This window comes from Podarcis bocagei, assembly GCF_964188305.1.
Source record: "Podarcis bocagei genome assembly, chromosome: 11".
In the NCBI taxonomy this organism is placed as follows: Eukaryota; Metazoa; Chordata; class Lepidosauria; order Squamata; family Lacertidae; genus Podarcis; species Podarcis bocagei.
Window position 1 is genome coordinate 2,640,659 of NC_138136.1, and position 21,862 is coordinate 2,662,520.

Genomic DNA, 21,862 nt, shown 5'->3' on the forward strand with positions numbered 1-21,862 from the left:
AGGAACTATGCTGGCAACTTGGCCACTATTTTGTATCCTCCACAATGGGCTGCACTGGCATCGTTCTGAGATATTGTGCATGGGAAAGGGAGGCGGAAGCACAATGTTTGGAGCATTCGGAGGGTGGGAATGGTGGTTGCTAATCTGTTTTCTGTTTCTTCAAAACAAAAATAACAATACTGCAAAAAAAGAAGAGCATTTTCTCAGGACAGCGGAGGGCGTGTGTGCTGTGTCCCATTGGAGCAGTGGTGCTGGCACTCGCCCCTCTTCTGATTGGAAATGCTTCCGTGGGGGAGGGGGAGGGGGAAGGGCTGTCGAGGAGGGTCAGTTACAGGGGGAGTGAGAAATGGCCCTTTTTTCATCTGAGGAATGTTGGAGGCTATGTTTAAAGTCCAAGTTCAGTTTCATTATCCAGTTTCATATTGCTTGATGCTGTGCAAATTGGAGGGGAGTCTGCAAGCCAGGGGGTGGGGGCATGGGAACACATTATGTAGCAAGTTTAATAATACATACTTTCCAGGGGTGGGTGGAGCAGCTGCCCCCAAGCATACTAGTGAAGCTGTCCCTCTTTTCACCTCTCTCTCTTTTTTAAAGCTCTGATTCAAGTTCTGAAGAGGAGCTTACAGAGGAGGAAATAGCCAAGCTGAAGGAAGCGGTAGAAGAGAAAAAGAAGCTAATTGCCACATTAAGAAACAAGCCCTGGAATATGAAAAAGAAACTGGAAGTCTTGAAGTATGATATTGTATATGGTCACTTGTAGGGCATGTTTGCACGTGTTTTAGTCGTGACTGCTTGATTACTCAGTATTTGATCACTCACAGGTGAATGTGTGTACTGGTGTCACAGAGAAGCATTGGGCTAGATCCAGACTAAGTCAGCCATGACTTACTTAAGCCCCTCTGATTGCAGTGTGACCTAGATATGACTTACACTGGAACAAGCCCATTGGGTTGGAGGTAATATAAAATTCTATCAGTGATATTTGTAATCATGCATGCAATCAGGCCACCCTTTTTTGCAGCATGTTCGATGGAGAAGACTATGGACCATGAAAGCTCAATAAACAGGTGAATCTTTAAGGTGTCACAAGTTTGTTGGCTTTTCCCCATTAAAAATTAAGTCAGTTCACACATGCAGCTGTCAGATGTGATCTAGGGATGTAACTCCATGCATGAGCCACTATAATTCATTGAATAAATAACTTTAGTTCCCAGAACTATGATAAGAAAGACACAATAGGTCCTGAAATAGGATCAAAGGTGGGATTTCTGATCATCTGTAATGTAGTTCAGGGGTAATTAATGTAGAAGCAAGGCCACAGCTTTATTTCAATTGGGGGTGGGCAAGCTTTTTCCATGGACAACCACATTTCCTCAAGGTTAATCTGTCAGGGGTTCCATTCAACTGGTGGGTGGTTCCAGAAATTCTGGATCTGGAATAAAGACCACCCTCTTCAGTGTTCACCAGAGCTACAGCAGGCTAGAAGTCCCAATTTAATGAAGTCTATTCAGAATTATGCCCCACTTGGTATGATGGGATCACCCTCAAATAACTATACAGACATTTATTTATCAGTTCAATGCAGTCACTGTTCTGGAAAACAATGAAAAGTAACTCATTCCTGACATTAATGTGCTATATAAAGCGAATCTAGAGAGGCAAGAAAGGGGAAGGAACATGAAGGAACATGAGGTAGAAAACCAACAGAATTCTTGAGGATGGCATTTAATGAGACCACATGTGGGGTCACATGTGGACCTGTGGTTTAATTAAGAAATTATTTCTATCCAGCCCGGATTATACTCCAGTCACAAGTGATGGAATTCCCCTTTCTTTGCAGCACCACAATCTGCTCTAAAGGGTTCCCTGAGCTTCTGGAGCAGATTTTCTGTGTGAACAGGGAACTGCAACGGGAAGAGGTGGAAATGTTAATCAGAGGTTGTTGCACCACAACTGGATATATCACCTTGAAATTCTGGCCTTGTTTTTTAAAATAAAATTAATCTTTTTAAAGAGTTGCCCTGGAGCAACACTGCATTTCTCTTTAATGAAATTTGAGCTGGTGCCTGAAACTATCTTGACCTGTTATTGAAAAGTTGAGCAATCCACTTGAATCCTCCTCTTCAGAAGCAACCTCTTAAGTTTGGTAATTCATTCCCCACTTTTGCAACCTTGAAACAGCCCAAGTACAGTATACCTCGCACTTTCAGAGCTGCAACCCCACACCTCCCATGAATTATTAAGCTAGGCCATTTAAGGACAATAATACCTGTGCTCATGAAATATTCATGCCCCTTGTGTTGGTAATTAGATTAATGTTTCTTTGAATTTAATAAAGCTTTCAATGGGTTAGCTAAGAGAGTACATTTTGGTCTGTCTTGTATTATCGATAATTTACATATAGCACACAATCCACTTACCTTGTGTTTTTGACACTTTTGCATCTTTGAGTAAAGATGTACAAGACTTGTTTCTGATGTTCAAACATGCTTTATAAGAACACACAGGGAGTGGATGTTTGAAAGTGAAGTCCTTTGCAGGTGACTGGGCAGTTACCAGATATCTTTCATAAAGTAAAATGCTTTCACTGGTCTTTTGGTGATGTATTTTCAAAACATAAGCCAAACAGATTTCACTCTCTTGTCATATCTGGCAAATTAAGGATCTCATGTTTAAAGTCATAATCAATTTATATGTGTTTTCTGTTATATTTATGCTCAAAGCAGTTGACAGTAAAAATGCAGTAGTACAATAACCATAATACATAATAAAAATTACAATATCTGTACAACATAACACTAACAATTCAACAATGAACAATTTTAAATAATTTAGAAAATTTAGTGAGCATAAAGCTTACAAACAGGTCAGTTAACAAGATCCCAAAGCTGATGGTATTTTTGTACTTTGCTCCAACTTTTATACCCAGAGTGAAAAGGCCAGAAAACCCTTCAGAATGGTTCTGTAACATTCAGGGGGTTATCAGTTAGTTTCAGTGTCTTGACCTGCTGACTGTTCAGCAGGCCCTTGATCGGGGGTGGCAGATCTTTTCTGCCCAGTGGGCCAGATTCTTATCTCCCTACCTATGGCAATGTTGTGCTTTGAAGCCCCAGCTGTTGGGACTTCAAAGTGAATCATGGGAGTGTGTGCAGCTGAACGAAGCAGGATTTAACCCTGCCTCATCAGGTGATGTCACCACCATTGGAGTGATCTCAGCTGATTGGCAGGTGGATATGGCTTTTAAAAAAGCTTTGCAGGCCAAATTCAACCCCTAGGCAAGCCAATGTTGGCCCACAGGCTAGAGGTTCCCTTCCCCTGTTGTAGATGGCTGATATTTGATGCAGCAATCTTTAAGTACTTGTGAACAGTGAGCTTGAAAGTGTGGTGTAGCATGTTGGACTTGGCTGAGGAAACCTGGGTTCATATCCTTGATCAGCCATGAAGTTCACTGGGTCGATGACTTTGAGGCAGCGAAGCCCAGCCTACTGAACATATGGAGCATGTGCTAGTCCTCCCATCAAATTACACTACAGCACATCTGCAAATAAAGTTGTTGCTCTTTCTGTGAAAGAAGTGCCAGGGCTGCGTTCCTTATGTTTCTGTCTGACTATATCTAAGGTAGGAAAGCTGAGTTGAACAAAGGATGAAGCCCTCTGCAGCAGTGGATGGCTGCAGCAGCACAGAAGGCTTTGTTTTAATTAGCTCATTGAACATAATAGTATTTTGTGTTCTTTGAATCATTACCCTCTGACTATCTTCTGAGATAGTCTACTCAAGCAGCAGAGTTGCTTTTCATAAGTTTTGTTTTTAAGAAAGATCCACTGGGAATACTTCCTAAAACCACAGCATTATTGAGATGTGTGCTGAAGCGCCTGTAAAATAAGCTATTTGGATTTATCATGTAAATAGTCCATGAGTGGTACAGATGTCAGTTGCTGGGGAATACAGGTACTTGACAGGGGCCAGTAAAATGACTGTTGTATTTTTGTATTGTTTTATTTATTTATTGTGTGTGTGGGTAGAATACAAGTGCTGGCATCCTTTTTTGTTTTGCTTCCTACTACTACTCTTCCGGGGACGGCATCTTCACATTAGGGTTATTCAAAAAATCCTCTTTTGCTACAGAAACAGCGCTAAATCTGCTGGCCATGGCCCACAGCACACCATCACAATCCCACCATAAATGACCATATAGACAAATGTAGAATTGTTTTGCTTGTGGGTGAAGCTTACAGTTCTCTAGGGGACCGTGTGGTCCTCCAGATGTTGCAGAACAATTCCTCCCCTCATCGCTGCCTGTTGGCCGTGCTGGCTGCAGCTGATGGGAGTTGGAATGCAACAACATCTGGCGGCCCATAAGTCCCCCACTGTTGCTACAGAGAATCATAATGAGTTTAGAATAATCCAAGATAGTGCACAAGAAAGGCAGGGAATGAAACAATAAAATGAAACATTTTATTGTGAAATGGCATGTCTGTGTTTAGTTTCTTGTTCCATGACATCCAATAGTAATTTTCTTGATGCCTTGATATTCTATGTGTCCTTATCTGGCTCTACATCATTGGCTATTGCGGGCAGTGGGTGGGGAAATATGGCGTGTCATAATGCCAGGACATGGGCAAACTGTGCTTGAGGGGATGAGGAAATAAGGAATGTGGTTCCCATGTTTAGTGGAAGAGAAAGTGTTTGGCATAACATGTCATTGGGATGCTCAGTAATGTCAAGTGTGTCTCAGTGTTTCAGCAGAAGACAAAGTGAGAGGAAAGATGCTTTCAGATAAATCCACAAGCACTTCTTTATTTTTATTTTTCAGAGATGCTCAGCAGTTTGTGGAAAAATTTGAAGGAGCCCTTGGCAAAGGGAAAGGGAAGAAATTTTATGCATATAAAGTGATGATGATGAAAGTAAGGACCATCTCTCATTATGGCTTTGAATTGGCTCACTCAGCCTTTTTCAAATATCTCTTCCAGAATTAATAGTTTCACTCTCCTTTTGGATTGCATTTACTCTTAGCTATAAAAAGCAAGAAGAATTTCCTGGGTATCTTAGTTCTGTAAATGCTACAAAACTGCTAATGTTCTCTATTAATCCTTCAAACACATTTGTGCCTTCAAATCATAGTAATCAAAAAGATTATGAGCAGTCAGGTATGGATCACAGTCAGTGGAGCACAGGTGAACATTCACAAAAAATAAATGAAGGTATCAAAATCAGATGATGCTTAGGGAAAGGATACTGCAAGTAATCCAAAGAAATACAGATAGGCTGAAATCATATTAAAACCAATGCTTCAGTGTGACTTGTTGCTGCAGACCCAAGTAAACCTGCAAGAAAGGCACAGATTAGAAATATTATATGTAAGTTAGTTAATAAATGATTAAAAAATCTCAGTGAACCTCTGGCATTAAGATTTGTAGATCATTTTGGCACTTGGATGGAGCTGAAGTGCAGCTGAAATGATGGAGAGAAATAAATGTGGAAGTGGGATATGGAAGGATGCTGAAGAACCTTCTGTTTCATATCTCCTCCATTTAATATAATGTGGATTTTCAGATTTCCCTTGGTGTTATTGCTTATTGTACTTGTTGATTGCTTCTTACATGACTGTGTCTCAAAGCGACTTACAATGTAAGAATAGAAATAGCAAGAAACATTTAAACCAACCAAAACAGGAAGACAAAATGCTCATTGACAAATATTTATAAACATACAAAACCCACCCCTCTCCTCAAAAGGATGAGCACAAAAAGAAGCCAGAGGGAACGCAGTGGATGTAGCCTACCTAGATTTCAGCAAGGCATTTGACAAGGTGCCCCATGATATTCTTGTAAAGAAGCTGGTAAAATGCGGTCTTGACTATGCTACCACTCAGTGGATTTGTAACTGGCTGACTGACCGAACCCAAAGGGTGCTCATCAATGGTTCCTCTTCATCCTGGAGAAGAGTGACTAGTGGGGTGCCACAGGGTTCTGTCTTGGGCCCGGTCTTATTCAACATCTTTATCAACGACTTGGATGATGGACTCAAGGGCATCCTGATCAAATTTGCAGATGACACCAAACTGGGAGGGGTGGCTAACACCCCAGAGGACAGGATCACACTTCAAAACGACCTTGACAGATTAGAGAACTGGGCCAAAACAAACAAGATGAATTTTAACAGGGAGAAATGTAAAGTATTGCACTTGGGCAAAAAAAATGAGAGGCACAAATACAAGATGGGTGACACCTGGCTTGAGAGCAGTACACGTGAAAAGGATCTAGGAGTCTTGGTTGACCACAAACTTGACATGAGCCAACAGTGTGACGCAGCAGCTAAAAAAGCCAATGCAATTCTGGGCTGCATCCATAGGAGTATAGCATCTAGATCAAGGGAAGTAATAGTGCCACTGTATTCTGCTCTGGTCAGACCTCACCTGGAGTACTGTGTCCAGTTCTGGGCACCACAGTTCAAGAAGGACACTGACAAACTGGAACGTGTCCAGAGGAGGGCAACCAAAATGGTCAAAGGCCTGGAAACGATGCCTTATGAGGAACGGCTAAGGGAGCTGGGCATGTTTAGCCTGGAGAAGAGGAGGTTAAGGGGTGATATGATAGCCATGTTCAAATATATAAAAGGATGTCACATAGAGGAGGGAGATAGGTTGTTTTCTGCTGCTCCAGAGAAGCGGACACGGAGCAATGGATCCAAACTACAAGAAAGAAGATTCCACCTAAACATTAGGAAGAACTTCCTGACAGTAAGAGCTGTTTGACAGTGGAATTTGCTGCCCAGGAGTGTGGTGGAGTCTCCTCCTTTGGAGGTCTTTAAGCAGAGGCTTGACAACCATATGTCAGGAGTGCTCTGATGGTGTTTCCTGCTTGGCAGGGGGTTGGACTCGATGGCCCTTGTGGTCTCTTCCAACTCTATGATTCTATGAATACTTGATTACCCTCCAAGTTAAGGTAAAAGCCCTGTTCTTGTGTCACCACCCTCTGTACCAGCCTTGGAAGGGGTAAGTGGAGAAGGGTTTCATACGGCAAATGCAGGGTCCATGCTTGTTCACACCGAGAGAAGCAGTCCTTGGGTAGGAAGATGGGGACACTAACATATCAGCTTGCTGCAGAAAGATGTGGAAGACAGAAAAGTGTAGGACAGGAAACACATTTGCATTTCCTGTGCCTTCAACAGAAACACTGCTGCCAAAGCCACTCTAACAACCTAGAGTGCACACAGATTTTGGAAGCACAGAGGTTTAAGATCGTCAGACAGATTTTTAGTTGAAAGTGTTCATTCTTTTCTCATTGTCCTAATGTCCTATTTTGCTTTTGTAATATTTATTTCAGAAATGGATGAAATTTCAACGTGATTTTGAGAATTTTCGGACAGCCTGCATACCCTGGGAAATGAAAATAAAAGAAATTGAAAGTAAGTGAGAGAGAAGAAGAATTAAGTAATTTTCATCTTCCTGGGAGACAGGCCTAGAGTTCCCCTCCACTGTTGCATACCATTGCTCCTTTCATTCCAAAGCTTTTAAACAGCAATAAATACATTGCATATCAAGGATTGATGGAATTTGTAACATAGATTTGCATACGAACCATGCATATACGAATGTAAGCAATAATTTACTATGGTTTTACCAGATCACATCAATAGTAATACATGGTTAGGTTTTAGGATGGGAAAGTGGCAGCCACTGATTTGTGGTGTGTTAAGCAAGCATAAATATACTGATTTATATCTTATTTGAAAGGACAAAAAAGGTGAAGAATGATTCATTTGCCCTTTTATCTTGCTTCATGTCTTGTAGGTCATTTTGGCTCTTCTGTTGCCTCCTACTTCATATTTTTGCGATGGATGTATGGAATAAATATAATCCTATTTGGACTGACTTTTGGTCTTGTCATGGTGCCTGAGGTGGGGATAACTACATTAATATGCCCAGCCTGTTTTGCTGTTTCTCTTTAGGCTTAAATGTCACACAGGAAAATGGGTTAAAGTTAAGACCAGAGCAAACAATGGGGGGCTGGGCATTTTGGATAAAATCCCACTGTCAGGAAGATCAGAGCTAGACTGACATTTACAATCAGTAGGATTCAAATGATGTTAGAGATCTTTTGTTGTCCTTCAAACGTTTTTTATCTTGTTAATTCATGCAGCATATGCACTGCCATATTTACCAGAGATGATTCCTGTTTTCTGTCTATATTTACTAGAGATGGTTCCCTGGTGAATCACTTTCTCTGTTTGGTCCCTGCCTTAGGGAGAGGAGATGCCTTAAGAAAGAGGCAGCACTCATTCACCTGCACTAACCACTAGTCCTTTACCTTTCCCCCCTCCTCCACTTGCCTGCTGTAATTTCACAAAAACAATTTAAACATTAAAATTAATATTAAAATTAGCAGTGGGAAAACAAGAAATAACCTTGAAAGTGAGCTTCCCCAATGTTTTTTTCATGCTGATTTCTTTCTTTGTTTTGGTTGTGTTTACAATTACAACTCTGACTGACCTACGTGCGAAAACAGGCATTGATGGGGAAACCATATGGAACTTTACCTAGAAAAACTGTGCCCAGAGCAGAGGAAGCGACAGCAATGAACTTTGCCACTCTGTGGGATTTTAGTGTAAGTTGCACTTTGCAAAAGCCATTCCTTAGGCTTTGTGTGATGGTGTGAATGTTGTTTTCTGTCAGCAGTTCACTGGGCAAGACTACCAATTTGGGATACGTAATTTAAGTAGGTAAAATTGAAAAGATATAAATTCAAATTGTTTTTGGGAAATGGGATCAAATGTGGCACCCCAGATCCAGTGGGACTTTCTGATGTCATGAAATAAGCTCTTGCATTGACTTGTCGCTGGGATTTCTGACATGTACAGTAAGTTAAAAGTGAGCAAGATGAAGAGTAGCTCAACATGCAGCTGAAAAACGGTCATTTTGCTTTATATTTATTAAGTTTACATGCCATATATAATAGATCCCCAAAGGCCACCATGTTGAGCCATCACTGATCAATTTCATGAGGTATAAAAGGTGGATTTGCTTCACTGGCGTTGCCCTGTGGGATTCATTTGGCCTTTTGAAATAACAAACCTGCAAACAGGCAACGGCAAGATAGTTAAAGAAAGATAGATGAAGGTATTGAAGAAATGAGCTCCTAGTCATGTGTTTCACTGCCTTTTCTACCCTTTGGGATCAAGGATATTGTTTGCAGCAGAGCTACTGTTGGATTTACAGTGAGAGACTTGATAGCGCATGTTAAATTACCGTGGGAACCGCTTGCAGTAGTTTAAAGTGCTGTGGGGGAGCCCTTTCCTATGGGAGACAGGCAATTGCAATTCCAGTAAATACTACAGTAAATACTTGCTGCAATCTGCCTTAACTGAAGGGTGGGAAAAACTACCCAGTCAGTTCCTTGGTGTTTGCCCTTGTTGGCAGATGAAGAGAATGCAGGCCCCTTTGGTTTTGTTCACAGAAGCACCATGTAAAACCACACAATGTGAAGGATCTAGGCTTAGTCATGCTTAGGCAATACCCAGTGAGAGCAACCTGTAGACATTTTCTTCCCTGAACGAGGGACGATTCAGGAGGAAAGAAACACAAGCAGAAAAAAGGGAGGGACAAGAACAGAACATGGAGGGAAATTCTCTCATCTGTTCTTCATGATTACAAATATTGAACTTAGCTGTAATGCCCAGGAAACAGCCAAAGTCTTGACAGCCAATTTTCTCCCATATAGTGTTTTCCTTCAGTGGAGGGAAGCATATACCTGAAAAATGTTGTGTGAAAATGAAAAATCCACATTTCATGAGAGATCTGGGAGCAGGAGCTGGCAGGAATTTAATAATCTGTTTACAGATCTGCCATGTAAAATTCACATTCTGATGTAATCTCGGTCACATCTGTTCCTCTGTGGAGTAAAAATGTTTCATCAAAATTGGCACCTAATTGCACATTAAGCAGATATTAATGGAAGATACACACCAGCAAGAACACCATATGGGCAGAGAACCATGGTTTAAGATAAATCTGTGATGGGAAGATCTATGCATACATTATTTTATTTATCTCCCCTCCCCCCGGCAATAGTGGCTCCTGCATACTGTATTTCATGCTGCTTTCTTCAAATCAATGGGAGTTTAAAACACCCTTTGTGATGAGGGGCTGGATGGGGGGTGGGGGAGGGATAGAGTGCAATTTGAAAAAAAGAATTCAAAAATATCACAGTGTACATGCTAGTGCAACTCACTGTGCACACACAAGCTCATGTGTGCATATGAGGAGAATTATAGCCATTGCTTCTGAAATATTTGCATTTCTCAGCATAAGAAAGTGGACCTCTAAGTGGACCTTTTAAAATATTTACCAGATAAACCTGTAGTCCCCATGAAACTGGGCAACCACTCTCCGAGAAACCAGTACCAGCAGCTTCTGGTTGGCTTCATGGGACAAAGCGGTGTGATGGGACTTTGCCCTGGGAACTGCTTCCCCTTCAATCCATTAGGTCTCAGGGGAGTCAGAGCTTTGTTGGGAGCTTTCCAGAAGACCTGTATCCAAGTTTGTTTAAATATTGTTTAAAACATATACCAGTTTTCACCATGTAGCTGTCAAAGTGGCTTACAACAATAAAATATATGGCATGCAACAGTTAAAACATAAAATTCACTTCCAGAATTTAAACCTCAAGAATTTCAAATTGAAAGGATGTAAAACATCTACGACATTCAGAGTGCAAAGTGCTTCTGAAATAAACTGTTTTGACTGGCATCTGAAACAGTGGGGACATTGCCTGTCTCACTCGTGTACTAAATTGCATGGAGATGAAGATGGAGGGATGGAGAGAGGCAGTTGCCTGCGCCCTGCTTGTGTCTTTGAGTCTTGTGTCGATATCCTGCACCTCCCAGTAGCCCCCCTCGTGGGTTCTTCCCCCACCCCACATGGGGGCATTGTGAACTATTATGAAGTTCTGTTTAAGAATGGCACCATTTCCATTATTGATGACAGTAAAAGGACAAAGTTGAACTATCTTACATAGACCATTCCCAAGAGCAAGATTACAATAGGAAAATCTTCCTAAACATGCGGACCTGCAATTGAGATTAACCCCCCACCCCACCAACAACTGAATGTGAAAACAATTACGGAAATTACATTTGAGTTAAATTACATTTATTTTTATTCTTATCCAAGTGTATTAGATGTCAGAAGAGCCACTTCTCTGACAGGAAGTGAAAACACAGACCCAGAGGGAGAACCGAGAAACAGCGAGGAATTCAGAGGGGAGGGAGAAGAAGTAGAGACCAGCGAAACTTGATGGGAGGCCCAGAGTGAAGGAATGCAGTTTGGAAGCTGCAATAATGACACAACGGAAGAAGGAGAATTAAGGGGATCACCCAAAACTCGTAGATCAACTAGGCTAGCCAAAAAACGCGGGAAGGGGAGAAAGAAAGTGGGGGCTTCCTTGTTGGGGACGGAAGAGGAGGGGCCCAGTTTTGGCAACTGGATCATCAAGGGAGGACTGAAGGAATTTAGCTCTGCCAGAGCGTTTGTAATTGACCAATAAATCTGGAATAATTAACTGCTGGAGTCGGGGGGGGGGTAACACGGGGACACCAACCTGACATGAGATAGCCTGCGGAGAAGGCCTTTTGTGTCATGAGTGATGATGCACCAGGGAAAACATAGGAAAGACAGGTGGAGGGGTAAAAGGGCCATATTAAATATGTCTTCGTCTATAATGTGCAGTTGTGCTTGTTGGCTTGCTTAGAAAATGTGCTTCATGAGTCATTCCAAGTCATTTCAATGAGGTCATGTCACCCTCCGTCTCGGATGTTGATGAAATTTGGTGTACATCCATCCCTTATGGTTGAAATAAACCCCCTTAATTCCCCCCTCTATTTTTTCCTGAAATACTCATCATTTTATTGAGCTCTGTGTAAAATTTCAAAGAGATCTGATTATTGGTTATGGAGAAAAAAAATAAAATGTACACAAGGGTATCTTATGCTGAGGGTCTCAAGAGGGACAGACAACGCAGACGCAGATTTAACAAAACTTCAAAGTGCTATAAAAGTAAAACCGTTTGAGATAGAGGAAAAAAATGTAAGGGGTTTAGTTCAACTATAAGGAAAGGGTGTACACCAAATTTCATCAAAATCTGAGATGGTGGGTGACATTTGATGTGGAATGACCTTCATATCAAGTGCCAGAGCTAATAATTGAGAGTAGTCACAGGTGGGTGGGATGTGTTAGACTACTTTTTATGTATATCAGTGTTTCTAGCTTTTATTTTGTTTTAGATTTATATTAGTTTTATTTTTTCTGCTACATTGTACATCTCCTTGAATTTCCATTTTGTAAAACAAGTGAATAATCAGTCTAATATCAATGACAGAGAAATTCAATTTTATCAGCATTTTAATGTGAAATATCTAATTTGCCATTCTCAAATCAATATGTGAACTGGAACACAGCTAACTTCACACATCTCCAAATACATGAATACAAGAAAGCATATATTAGGCAAAAGTGTATCTAAAAATTCACATATTAGTGAAAATAACACAGAGAATGCATAATCTTAGAGGAAATTGTTTGCAGAATCCTTTATAATTGTAAAAATTACATACAAAGTCATACAAAGTGTGTTTATTAGAATAAATTTGCAGTAAAATGTGGACAAATGTTTATAAAGATATTTTTTTTCTAAATTGCAAACCAGTAGAGATATGTGGGGAACTGAATTTAAAATGGGAAAAAATGAGAAACTGGGAGAAGTGAAATTGATGGGAGATTCACCCATCCCTCGTCACAACAGGCATAAATTCAACCCTTTCTTCCCTTATTACAGTCCTGCTGAAAATCTCTTCTCTGAAGCTGCATTGGGAGTCAATCGAGATTTCCCTCCTTGGTGTCAGTGGAAATCCCTTCAGAGGAGGGATTTTCCTTAGGATCACAGCTGGGAAGGAAAAGGTGAAACCCCCCTCCATGTCTTCTGTGATGTCCAGAATTATCAGTACTGCTACTGTAGTTGCATTTTTTAAAACCTGTAAGTTGCATGTAAGGGGTCACATTTGGTTCCCTGCTCAGTCAGAAGAGAATAGAGGGGAAAGATTGAGACAGATAAGCAGAACTTTGTGTGCCTTTTGAGTCCAGGGTAATAATGATTTAGGACAGTGGTACAAGAGAAACAACAAAGGATACTGGGCAACCATGTCTTTCACACATCACCAATGTTCTGCAAATAATTGAACCACGCAAGAGCCCCATAATTCCCCCCCAGTGGAGACAATGTCAGCTCTAAGGGAACTGAGGAAATGGATTGATAGTCATACCACAAATCTAGTCATATTTACTTGTCATGTGTTAATATTTCATTTTCACCACAGCCAAGATTGCAAATGAGGCTTAGCAGGCAGAGTCTGTGACTTGTCTCGGGCAGCCTAGGCATCACAATACATCGAATGCATGGCTTGCGATTAAATGAAACAGAAGGATGTTAGCCTATTGACATTTTAATCTACTAATGGTTTACTTTTAAGAAATAACCAGCAGCAAAACAGCAGAAGGGAGGGGAAATATATGCATGAGGGCTAAGCCTCTCCGCATTACCACAGTCAATTAAAACCCTTTCCAATTGATCCGCAGGCCCTTGGCAGATTACAAGGGCACACGCTGAACTCTTGGTGTCTGATTTGAATTCATTATGGCCATTTGCAAGCTTTACGGCTATCTGGCCCACCTCAAGAAGCGGTTTCCAGCAGAGACAGATGTTTGTTGTAACTAAAAGACTCAAAGAAACCCTTGTCCAGTTGTGTCACTACTTCTTGTCAGCCAACACCAAACATTTGCACCCCATTACTTAATTTTGGAAAGCAATACCACTGGGGAGACACCCTTAATAAAAAAATATGTTTTTTTAAAATATTTTTTTGGAAAGCAATAGTAATTTCATTTAGCAAATCAGAATATTTCCTAGTGGTATATCATTTATTAGATTTAGGTATTGCTTTTCCAACACAACGCAAAGCCATGGTTTTGATTTATAAAGCCCTGCACGGCCTTTCACAGGCTGCATCCCCACTTAAGTTCCATCACAATATTTCAGATGACTCACATCTCAAAGAGGGTTGATCTGTTATATCCCTTACATGAATAAAATCTAGTGACTGATTGATATAATGAACTCCCGGGCATATGTTGGTTTCTAATACAGAGGTTAATCTCCACTTAGGAAATACTGCATCTGCTGCTTGTCACATGTGAAATGTTGTGTGTATTTCTTACACAAGCACCTGGATGGATGATGAGAAAAACATTTGTGCTGTGTTCAATATGCTTTGCAACCTACTCCATCTTAAGGACAAAATAAAAAAATTCCTTCCAGTAGCACCTTAAAGACCAACTAAGTTAGTTCTTGGTATGAGCTTTCGTGTGCATGCACACTTCTTCAGATACACTCAGCCCTCCTGCATTTCCCAGCAAGTGGCATTCAGAAGCATGGTGGCCTCTGACCATAGAGCCAGAGCTGAGCCAGCGTGGCCAGGAGTCACTTTTTCTCCATGTTGTTTGGCCATCGCTGTGTCCTGTGGGAGCAAGTTCCATTGTTTAACTCTGCTCTGCACGAAGAAGAACTTTTTAATCTTCCCACATTCAGCTTCATTTGGTCCCCACGAGTTCTAGTGTTATGAGAGGGAGAAAAGTCTTTCTTGGTCCACTTTCTCCATGCCGGGAATAATCTTTGAGACTTCATCCAGGTCACCTCTTTGTTGTTGTTGTTTAGTCGTTTAGTCATTTAGTCGTGTCCGACTCTTCGTGACCCCCTGGACCAGAGCAGGCCAGGCACTCCTGTCTCCCACTGCCTCCCCCAGTTTGGTCAAACTCATGCTGGTCTCTTCGAGAACACTGTCCCACCATCTTACCTTTTCCCTAAACTGCTCATAGGGCAGATGCTTCGTCCCCTTGGTTATTCTGCTTGCCCTTTTCTGAACTCTGTTATATCCTTTTTGAGGTGAGACCATTTATTGTGTGTTTTGAATCCCCCCCCCAAATATTTCTATTTTGATGGCAACCTCAGGAGTTGGCTAGAAGTTGTGTTTGGGGATTTGTGTTTGGGGCAGAAGGTGGCTGCCATCTACTCACTAGCTCTACACCCCACCCTTTCCCCTTGTATCTTCCTCCCTCCTCGCTTCTTGGACCCCAACTCAATGCATGAGTCAAATTAGTTCAGTTTAAAAGTACCCCTGTGCTTAAGTTGCATTTGTTGCTGCTTGAAGTTAGAGGAAGATATCTAAATTGTTCTTTGTCGTTGACATTTCAGGGTCTTGCACAGTATTCTGTCCTCTTCTATGGCTATTACAATAACCAGAGAACAATCGGGTGGTTGAAGTTCCGGCTGCCTCTCTCCTACTTTTTGGTGGGAGTTGGGTCCATCGGTTACAGTTTCATGGTTGTCATCCGCACGTAAGTTTCTTCTGATGTTGATGAAATAAAGGATGGAATATATATTCACAGACTGATCCGTATTTCTACTTAGTATTTATTGCAGTCATACCCTGCTTGTCTTCCAAGATGCTTGAGGCAGCATGCATGATTGTCCTTACCTTGTTTCACAAAACCTTGTGAGGTACCATAGGTTAGCTTGGGAAATTGTGACTAGTTCAAGTTTGCCTAGTAATCTGCATAGCTGAGTGGAGATTTGAGCAGAGACTCTCCAACCCTAGTCCCATACACTAACCACTGCACTGCTCAGACTCTGTCCTTCTTGTCTCATCCTCGATGCTCTTGGCATTTAGAACTTACTGAAAAGCTAAATGCATAAAATCAATTCCAGATGAGGTTCCCTTTCCATCCTGTCCCCCTCTTAGTACAGATCCCACCAAATCTCTAAAAATTAAAATTAAAATTAAACCATTTCCCATTGTCAGCTTAAGTCCAGTTGCTGTATGACAATCTAAAATGGAAGGTTGGGGTGTGGGGAGGGCAAGGATGTTTCTCTTGAATTTGATTATATTGAATCCCTGGTGCAGCACCTTCAACAGCAGGATTAATGAATGTAGGGTTTGGGGTGCGGGGAGAAGGTGAGCAGGAAATCCTCAACTACTTTACTGTTATTTAACATTTTACAGCAAATGTTTATTTTATTACTCACTTTGGAACAAATTACAGTCTGGCAGAGGTGTCCTAAACTAAAATAGCACCGCATTTTCTGTACAGCTCAAATGTGTGAAACAAATGTGTAACAAAGGGAGTTTCTTTTTTTGTAAAGTGTTCCATCTAGCATAGTGCTAAGTAACACTCAGAAATTACAGTCATTCTTCCTTATCTGGCCTTGCGGGCTGGAGATGGTGGGGAGAAGAGAACAGGAACATATGGTTAGGAATCCAAATATGGAATAAATTGTAAATGGTTCTTCACAAGATGGCAGTGGTTTTTGTGGCCATTGCTACTAACTGTGAAACTTGAAAGCCTCATCTTTGCTGGTGCTTTCTCTTTGAGAATCACACACAGAGCTTGGCCAGTTTCAGGGCCAGCCCAACCTTTGGTGATGCTGAGAGGCAGGGAGGGAACTTTGCTGTGCGCCATGCAGACTGCCCTGCATTCCCCAAATTAGCCTGCTGCTCTCAGGCCCTTTGATAAGATACCATTCCTTTACCAGTGTTAAACTAAGACTCAAATGCCTGTCTGGTTAGCTTTTGTGTATGGAATAGGGGTAGGGTGCCATCTTGCCCTTTGCCTCAGGAAGCAAAATACTTTGGGCTGGCTGGCCCTCTCTTTTCTTTGCACCAGCCTCCTGCTGCATTCAGTGCCCCAGTCTAGGACACCTTCTCTGAATGTTTAAATATATCAGCCGTAATGAAGATGCTGCAGGTGCAGGTTTCTATGTTCACTTCAGGCATGATAAGAAGAAGGGATATAGCAAAGATAGAGCCCATCCTTTGCATGCTAAGGGTCCCAGGTTCAGACCCTGGCACCCCCTGGCAGGGCGAGGGAAAGGTCAGTCAGTTAGCCTTATGGTAATTTATTAAAGGATGTCACACCCTCCTCACTGTTTAATGCTCAAATCAAGGTGGGCACAACCCTTCCTTACACACTGACTCAGGGAGTGGGATCGCACTGGCACACCCTGTCAGTCCGATATTATGTTTCTGTGACAATGGGCTCTGCATGCGTAGGGCTCCTCAATGGGAAGAGCACTCGTGATTGGCCCAGGATTCCCCTTCATGTGAGGGAGCCCCAAATGCATGCATCCCATTGACACACATAGGGTCCATCCTCACTGAGGCTGAGCAGTGCAGCAGAACCAGCTGGGCTGCCCTAAATCTGTCTCTGGCAGATTCCTCTTTGTTCCGTGGTCCGCATGGCCAGGATACAGCCCACTGTGCAAATGTGAGAATCAGACCAGTTACTCCACTCTCCTTTGTCTCTAGCCCAACTCCCACTAGTCTGCAGCTTGCGGAAGCTTCCCCACAAGAGAATGCTGCCTTTGGACTGAAAAATGTTGCCCACCCCCATTCTAAACCCTTGAAGAAAGCCATTTATTTTAGTCTCTTCACTCCCAGAGTATGCTTGATTAAGGTACAAAAGATTTCACTTCAGAAGTTACCATTTTGTTTTAACCCAGTTAAGAGGGAGCCATTAAAAATATTTCTTTGATACTGTATTTGTGAAAAATCTTCCTACTGAATCCTCTCAGGGAATTATAGCTGAGTAGCTGCCAGCCACCCACTGGGGCTCTCCCCACCACCAAAAAATCCTTGCAGCACAATCCCTGGAGGCAAAGTAAAAGGAAAACCCTGGGGTGAACATGCACTGTGTGTGTTAAATTTCCATCTGGCCACGAGATAATCTTGATCTATATTTAGGTAACCTTAAGAGCAAATCCTCTTATATTCTTTGGCTTGTTGGTGATTTCACAGAAAACAATATGATAAGTGCAAAATCCAACTGTAACTGTGAGCTTTTTGTTTGCTTGGCTCTTTTTTATGGTAGTACCTAGAAAGGCATAACAACTGGGGAGAGAAAAGGGAGAATGAAATTGGTATGACATTTACAGAAATTATCAAAGTACAAATCAGCCATCAATATTCCCATCAGTCCATTTTTTAGCTCTTTGACCAAGTTACCTGCTGGTCTTAATGGCCCCTCAGTCATCCTTTTTATTGTGCATTCTTGATTATTTGTGTTCATGATGCTCTGTAGGCAGTCACATGCTTTCAGTTCCATCCGTGGGTGGCCATACAGCTTCATTCTGAGTCAGCACATATCCTGTAACTTCCTGCTAAAATTAACTTTTCATAAATGCTCTTGGGTTTGTTTGGTTTTCTGTCCCACTTTTGTTTTGCTATTGCCCCTCTGGACAGCAGTAGTGTGATATAGCAACTGGCCACTAATAAGGCAAAATAAACCCACAATGAATGTGCTATTAATTGTGTGAAGAACGTGTTGTAGAATACACCCACAAAAATACACCAATCTGGAGGACCCTAACTGTGGCAATGCATAAAGTCACAATTTGGAGCACCATTTTCTCCTCCACAATTTCAGTGAATCTCAATGATGTCTGAGCAGCAACGCTGCTTGGTGTCGCAAACAAGCACAGAGAAGGGCCACAGGCCATGCTGTTGGGTCCAGTGAACCCCAGAGGGACCACAGCTCAGTGGAAGAGACTCTGCTTTGCATGCAAAAAGTCCCTCAGCCCTTGCGACTCCAGTGGATCAGGTAGCAGGTGATGAGAAAGACCTTTGCCAGAGGTGCTCACTCTGATGTAAAGCAGATTCCTAAGTTCCTTAATAGAGAAGTAGGTCCCACTTTATTCAGTGTGGATCACTCTCCAGAAAATGAGCACTGGATTGCAACTAAGAATTGTTTAACCTGCAGATTATGCAATTAAAGCTTCTTTTTTTAATGGTGTGACATATGTTTGTTAAATTGTAAGTTATACTTCCTCAGTTTCTTAAAGGAGCACCTGTATATTGAGATTCTGGCAGTATGCAAATTTAATTAAACTTGATTGACTGAGTAAACAATTAGTCAGAAACATTTGACCAATAATCAACTAAAATGTTTTAATCAGTTGACAGCCCTTAGAAAATAAAGCGAGATTTACCCAGTGGCGTAGCGTGGGTTGTCAGCACCCAGGGCAAGGCAAGTAATTTGCGCCCCCTAACCCGTGGATTTGTGCCCCCTAACCCGTGGATTTGCGCCCCCTAACCCTAACCCCCAGATGTTGTGCCCGGTGCGGCTGGCCCCCCCTGCACCCCCCACGCTACGCCACTGGATTTACCCCACCCACCCCCCTGAGATTTTCTGAGGACTGTTTCACACATTGGCTTGCATCCAGAGCTGAGATCCGCAGAGTCCCAGGGGCAGCAGAGGAAGGGGGCGCTGCTCTCAGGGAGTCCTCCTTTCCCTGCATCCCTCTGAAACGCTGCTGGGGGGGGCTCAGCATCTTCCTGAACGGGGGTGGGGAGGTGGCACTGGCACTGGGAGTGGGGGGTTTCTTCCCTTGGAGTGACTTTGCTGAATCTCAGATCCATCTGTGATGGGGGAGGAGCAACTCTAGGCCCAACCCATTACATTTTTAGCATGTTAAAAAATACTCCCCCCCCCCTTTCAGAATGGCAAAGAATGCCCATGATGATGGTGGTGGAGATGATAACAGTTTTAACTTCAGCTGGAAAATGTTCACGAGCTGGGATTACTTGATTGGCAATCCTGAAACAGCAGATAACAAATTTGCATCAATAACAACTAGCTTTAAGGTAATGTATAAAGTCTGGTCTCAGGTATGAATGTCACCGAGGTTCATATACTCTTTGCAGACAGAAAGTACCACTTTCAGTCCCTGGCATCTCCAGACAGGGCTGGAAATGTCTCCTGCCTGAAACCCGGGAGAGTGGCTGTCAGTCAGTGTAGACAATACTGGGGTAGATTGCTGCATCTCTGACCCAGGGAGGGAGGTTGGCTTCCTGAAAAAAGGAGGGAAAAGAGACTGAAAGGCCTTGGAAGAGATCTATGAGGCCTGGTGAATGAGAAGATTCTTGTCAACAGCCTGTAAACAAAGGTGGTTCTTGGATTCTTACTACGCAAACTGATTCTGAGGGAAGAGTCCTGGAAAAGAAGGCCTGGCATATTCCTGCAGCTGCAGAAGCTGACCACTGAACTGGCAAACGCAGACGCCTGAGCTGGTTGGCTTTCAGCCCAGTTTTGTTGTGCCACAATATAGTTGGTTGCAAGTTTCTTTGCTTACATATCCCATTAAACACCTTGCTGCTGTGAGTCATGCGTCAGGTATGCATAATGTGTAAAGTGAGCCACATCTCTTGTTTTTTAAAAATTACTTCTAGCCCTGCGAGACACCAACTGCTATGTGGATTGCAGCAATCTTGAAGGGGAGATAAACCCTATCTATCCTACTCCAGCCATGACTCCCTGTTCCTTGTTTCAGCCAGCCAGCCTCTGAAGGATGAAGGACACGGAGGAAAGCCGTGTCCCTTATGAATGGAGTGAGTGGTCAGGCTTATACTGGCAGAGACAGATCTTCAAATAGTCTGCATTCATGGACAACCTGTTGACCTCCAGATGGTTTGAACAGTTCTGCTGGCTGGGGCTGATGAGAGTTTAGTCCAGGCACCAGGTCGGCGGTGGCTAATTTAGCCGAATGCTATTATACTTCTTGGTATCATGAATACTGATGAATGTTTTTCTTGTTTGTTTGTAACAAATACAGGAAGCAATTGTGGAGGAGCAAGAGAGCCGGAAGGAAGAGAACGTCCACTTGACCCGATTCCTGAGGGTTCTCGCTAATTTCTTTGCCTTTTGCACACTAGCTGGGAGTGGCTACCTCATCTACTTTGTTGTGAGGCGATCCCAACAATTTGCTTTGGAAGGCCTTGAAAACTATGGCTGGTGGGAGAGGAATGAAGTTCGTACCAGCATGTTTTGTTTTCTAAAACAGATGTATGTAGGAAGGCTGGGTTGTCTTTACCGAGCAGGGTGACGTAGGGCAGGGGTGAGGGATCCTGCCCCCCTTGTTGAGAGCCACATTCCCTCAGGAGTCATCTGGACTCAGGGCTGCATGCTAGTGGTGGGCCGGAACAGTGGTTAGGGAGGCTTTTCTCTCTCTCTCTATCACTCAGCACCACCATTTTGCTGCTTGAGGTGGAGTACAAGATGAAAGCCGCTCCCACTGGACAGCATATTCTCCTCCACTGTAAAGCAGCAAACCCAACTCTGTCCTCCAATATCTTGCCATCACTTTGTGTCTCACAGCACCTGCTGCTTCAGACGCCTCACTCTGCCTAATGATCGGACTGGCTGTCACCGCCTTTTCTTCCTCCTCCCCTTTTCTGCCATCTCTTTTCTCTCTTTCTCTCCCCCATCTCCTACCCCCTTCTCTCTCTCTCTTCGTACAGAAATTGCATTGTGCTTTCTCTCTCCCTCCTTCCCATAATGGATGGCAAAAGCAGTTTATGTGATTGTGAAATATTCAGATTTATGAATAAAGCAACCAAGTACAGGTGGCACCTAAGAGAAACACATGAGCATAAAGTATACATAAGAATTATACATAAAATAAAAACTTGAGCTATGCAATAAATAAGAAACACATAAAAAACAGAATCTTAAATCTTGAGGGAGTTTATGATATGGCATCACATAGGGTTTGCTCTTTCCAAAAACATCCTATTCACTTAATGGGCAAATGCAAGCCCATTTGGATCCTGGCCAGTATTGGATCTACACACTCTTTAACTGGCCTGCCATCATTACAGCAGCAGGACAACATCTGCTAGGATTAAAACTGTTAATAATAACAACAACAACAACAACAACAACAACAACAACAACAACAACAACAACAACAACAACAACATATTA

At 42.4% G+C, this 21,862-nt stretch overlaps 1 protein-coding gene across 1 annotated transcript in view; it reads left to right on the top strand.

Annotated features, from left to right (window-relative positions):
* TMC1 (transmembrane channel like 1) overlaps positions 1-21,862 on the top strand; it is a 69,061-nt gene that overhangs the window by 14,810 nt on the left and 32,389 nt on the right. The window contains exons 4-11 of the mRNA XM_081213619.1: positions 595-732; positions 4,814-4,904; positions 7,326-7,407; positions 7,793-7,899; positions 8,508-8,606; positions 15,300-15,442; positions 19,599-19,743; positions 20,712-20,906. Of these exons, the coding sequence (XP_081069745.1) occupies positions 595-732; positions 4,814-4,904; positions 7,326-7,407; positions 7,793-7,899; positions 8,508-8,606; positions 15,300-15,442; positions 19,599-19,743; positions 20,712-20,906 (1,000 nt within the window). The remainder of the gene's footprint in view (positions 1-594; positions 733-4,813; positions 4,905-7,325; positions 7,408-7,792; positions 7,900-8,507; positions 8,607-15,299; positions 15,443-19,598; positions 19,744-20,711; positions 20,907-21,862) is intronic.